Source organism: Otolemur garnettii, unplaced genomic scaffold, assembly GCF_000181295.1.
Source record: "Otolemur garnettii isolate 467f Iridium unplaced genomic scaffold, OtoGar3 scaffold00019, whole genome shotgun sequence".
In the NCBI taxonomy this organism is placed as follows: Eukaryota; Metazoa; Chordata; class Mammalia; order Primates; family Galagidae; genus Otolemur; species Otolemur garnettii.
The window spans coordinates 24,432,443-24,435,630 of record NW_003852414.1 but is presented as its reverse complement, the minus strand read 5'-3'; the positions used below and the strand labels follow the sequence as shown (position 1 = coordinate 24,435,630).

The window sequence follows — 3,188 nt, the reverse complement described above, 5'->3', positions numbered from 1 at the left end:
GCCGGTTGAGCTATAGGCGCCGAGCCAATAGTCAGAGTTTTAAGAGACTCACTGCTGTTGGCTCCGTGCCTATGGCTCAAGCTGTAAGGCGCCAGGCACAAACACCAGAATTGGTGGGTTTGAATCCAGGCCAATCCTGCGAAATAACAACAACTGCGACCCAAAGTCAGGCGGCTGTGGTCCTGGCTACTTGGGAGGCGGAGGCAAGAGAATCACTTAAGACCGAGAGAGTTGGTGGTTTCTGTGAGCTGTGATGCCACTGCACTCGACCCAGGGTGACAGCTTGAGGCTCTGTCTTTAAAAAAAAAAAAAAAAAAAAAAGACTCACTGCTGTGCAAGGTCCAGGGGAAAGTAATGAAAGGTTTGCCACACCTGCACAGTTTATTGTAAATGCATATCTATAAAAGGAATAGTATTGTACTGTTTTGAGGCAATCTGTTGGCAGTACAGTTAGATCCAGAAGGCCAAGGGAAATGCAAGAAACTGAAAATCAAGATTTAGTAAAAAATAAACTGTCAAAAATAACTACATTTGGTTATTAATATTCCTGTATATTTCCCACAGAGTGGATTCAGTTGCACATAAAAAGAGTGTACTACTGAAATCATATCAAAGTGCAAATGTTGTTGGATTGCTTCATTATCACCAGTGTGACTCCCGGTCATCAGCAAAAGCAGATGTTCTGGAATGTTTGATAAACCTGCAGATTCAGCAGACCGACGCCAGGTTTGCTGTCTTCTTAACAGGTAACTCACAGCAGAGTCCCATTCTTGCAGTGAATCCCACCATAGGTCAGTTCTACGGGTGTCCATCTGAGTAGGTACCTGATCCATAACCTGGCCACCTGTCAGATGCCAGCTCTGTGTCTGTGCACAGCCTAAGCACTTTTCTTCTGCCCACACGAACCTCTATAGCTTGCTCACAGTACCTAGTACAGTGCTCACAATTTTTAGTGTTAGGACTGGGGACAGGAAAAGTCAACTGTCCCTGCCTGCGACTGACACATAGAGCATGGCTGGGTGGTCTAGTGAATCCTCTCGTAGTTTTTCTGTGGTCTCATCAGCTTCTATAGATCCTTGTGTAATTTCTAATGTTTTCTGTGGATCTGAACCCGGCTCATGACAAAGATCGCAGTTGTCACGCGTGTTTTCAGTGCCCCTCCCACCAGCCCCATGGAGGCAACTGTTCCCAGAGGTTCAGATCTTTTCTTACCTTGAACCAGATTCTTCCCCACATTACTAGGGAATTCCATGTAGATTTCTACTTAATAGAGTTTCTGATACTTCATAGTAATGTACATTAAAACCTTTTTTTTCTTTTTTATAGAAAAGCCTACTATCTCCAGAGAAGTCTTTGAAAATAATGGAATCCTTGTTACAGATGTAAATAACTTTATAGAAAACATACCAAAAGTAGCAGCTCCTTTTAGGAGTAGCTATTGGTAAGAACACTTTTTATTGTAACTCCCACATGGGCTAGAGTTGCTAAGATAAACTGTTCTTCATGATTAGATCATGCTGTAGATTTGTTATTTATTTTGGAGTGGAATTACACAGTTCGGCATAAATGGGAATTCTTGAAGTATCACTAATGAAATAAGAAGCCTACTTCAAATTACTGCATATGGCATTAAGATTCTTGGTAGAAAAAAACTCCTAAGTTAAAAGGATGCATAAGGAGTTTCCCCATGTTACACACAGTGGAATTACCACTTCTGTTTCTCTAGGTGGTTTACCTCCAACGTGGCTAGACTTGGAAGACACCAACAGCAAATTAGTGTCTTCCCTTTTCTTTGGAAAACTTTGATACACATGGGCAGTCTTCTCATATTTGAAAAATCAAAGTCTGCAACTCAAAGTTGGTTTTCATTATATTTTGCTAAAATAGGTGACTTCAAAGTAGTCCATTGGCTTTGGGTTGCAGTGTCAAGTATTTTAAGTTACTTTCATTTTAAACAGATGCCTTTAAAGCTATTGAACTTAATATTAAAAGTATGAATTTTATAACATAATTTACTTAGTTGGTGCAAAAATAAGTATTTCACAAATAGCTTTGTTTTTGCATGTTAATGTCAGAGAGACATGTGTAATGCACATCATGGTTGGTTTTAAAGGTCTTACCACCATTGTAAAACTATCCCCTCAAATGGTTTTATTTGCCATTAGATAAGCAACAACACTACATAAAGTTAAGACATTTTTCCTAAAAGGTACACGTTTATAAATGGTCATTTCTTAGTTTTTGTAAATACTGCACTATAAAAACCAACTTTCTGAAGAATAATCATTTATTTATGATATTAGAAATTTTTACTGTAATCTTTAAAATTCAAAACCAAGCAAAAAACATTTGTAAGATACATAGTATCTATTTGGAGCAAAGGATTTTATAACTAATTTGTTTCACTTTTTTTAATAAAAACGACTAAAAATCATTTACCTTTTTCTGCAATGATTTTGTAGGGAAAACGTTACAGAATATTTTACGATTTTTAGGCCATTTAAAAGTTGGAATCCAGAGAAATTCTACCTCTTAGATCCTGTTGGTCTAGTTTGTTAGAGACCTGCCCAGTGCTTCTGGTGCTATTTCCCTCTCAAAGTCAAGTACTCTGAGCAACAAATTACAGAAAGAAGAAATTTCACATGGCCTTTATATAGAAACTTCTTTCAGAAGTCATTCAGCTACTTTGTGTCATTCCTACTCTAAACAAAAGATCTGATTTATTGTCTCAGAGGGCTCAGTATTTTAATAATTGACACAAATTTTCATTTAGAAACCTGATCACTTGGCTCGGCGCCTGTGGCTCAAACGGCTAAGGCGCCAGCCACATACACCTAAGGTGGCGGGTTCGAATCCCCAGCCCAGGCCTGCCAAACAACGATGGCTGCAACCAAAAAATGGCCAAGCGTTGTGGCGGGCACCTGTAGTCCCAGCTACTTGGGAGCCTGAGGCAGGAGACTCGCTTGAGCCCAGGAGTTGGAGGTTGCTGTGAGCTATGATGCCATGGCACTCTACCCAGGGGGATAGCTTGAGGCTCCGTCTCAAAAAAAAAAAAAAAAAAAAGAAACCTGATCACTTTATTTTTCCTCTAAAGACAAGAATCTAGTAAAGAGACCATAACTGCATTTGGTACAGTGAATTACTTCCAGATTACTAGGGACAAAGTAATGTTTTGGAGCACCTACCTA

General features: G+C 39.4%; 1 protein-coding gene across 6 annotated transcripts in view; it reads left to right on the top strand.

The window, feature by feature from the left end:
- FAM208B (family with sequence similarity 208 member B) overlaps positions 1–2,525 on the top strand; it is a 75,542-nt gene extending 73,017 nt beyond the window's left edge. For 4 of the 6 annotated variants that reach the window (XM_023511397.1, XM_023511398.1, XM_012803310.2 and 1 more), the window contains 2 exons: positions 565–746; positions 1,327–1,445. In XM_023511397.1, coding sequence (XP_023367165.1) covers positions 565–746; positions 1,327–1,445 — 301 coding nt within the window. Of the gene's footprint in view, positions 1–564; positions 747–1,326 lie in introns of all 6 variants that reach the window. The other 2 variants (XM_023511396.1, XM_012803311.2) reach the window with 1 other exon arrangement.
- The last annotated feature ends 663 nt before the right edge of the window (positions 2,526–3,188 follow it).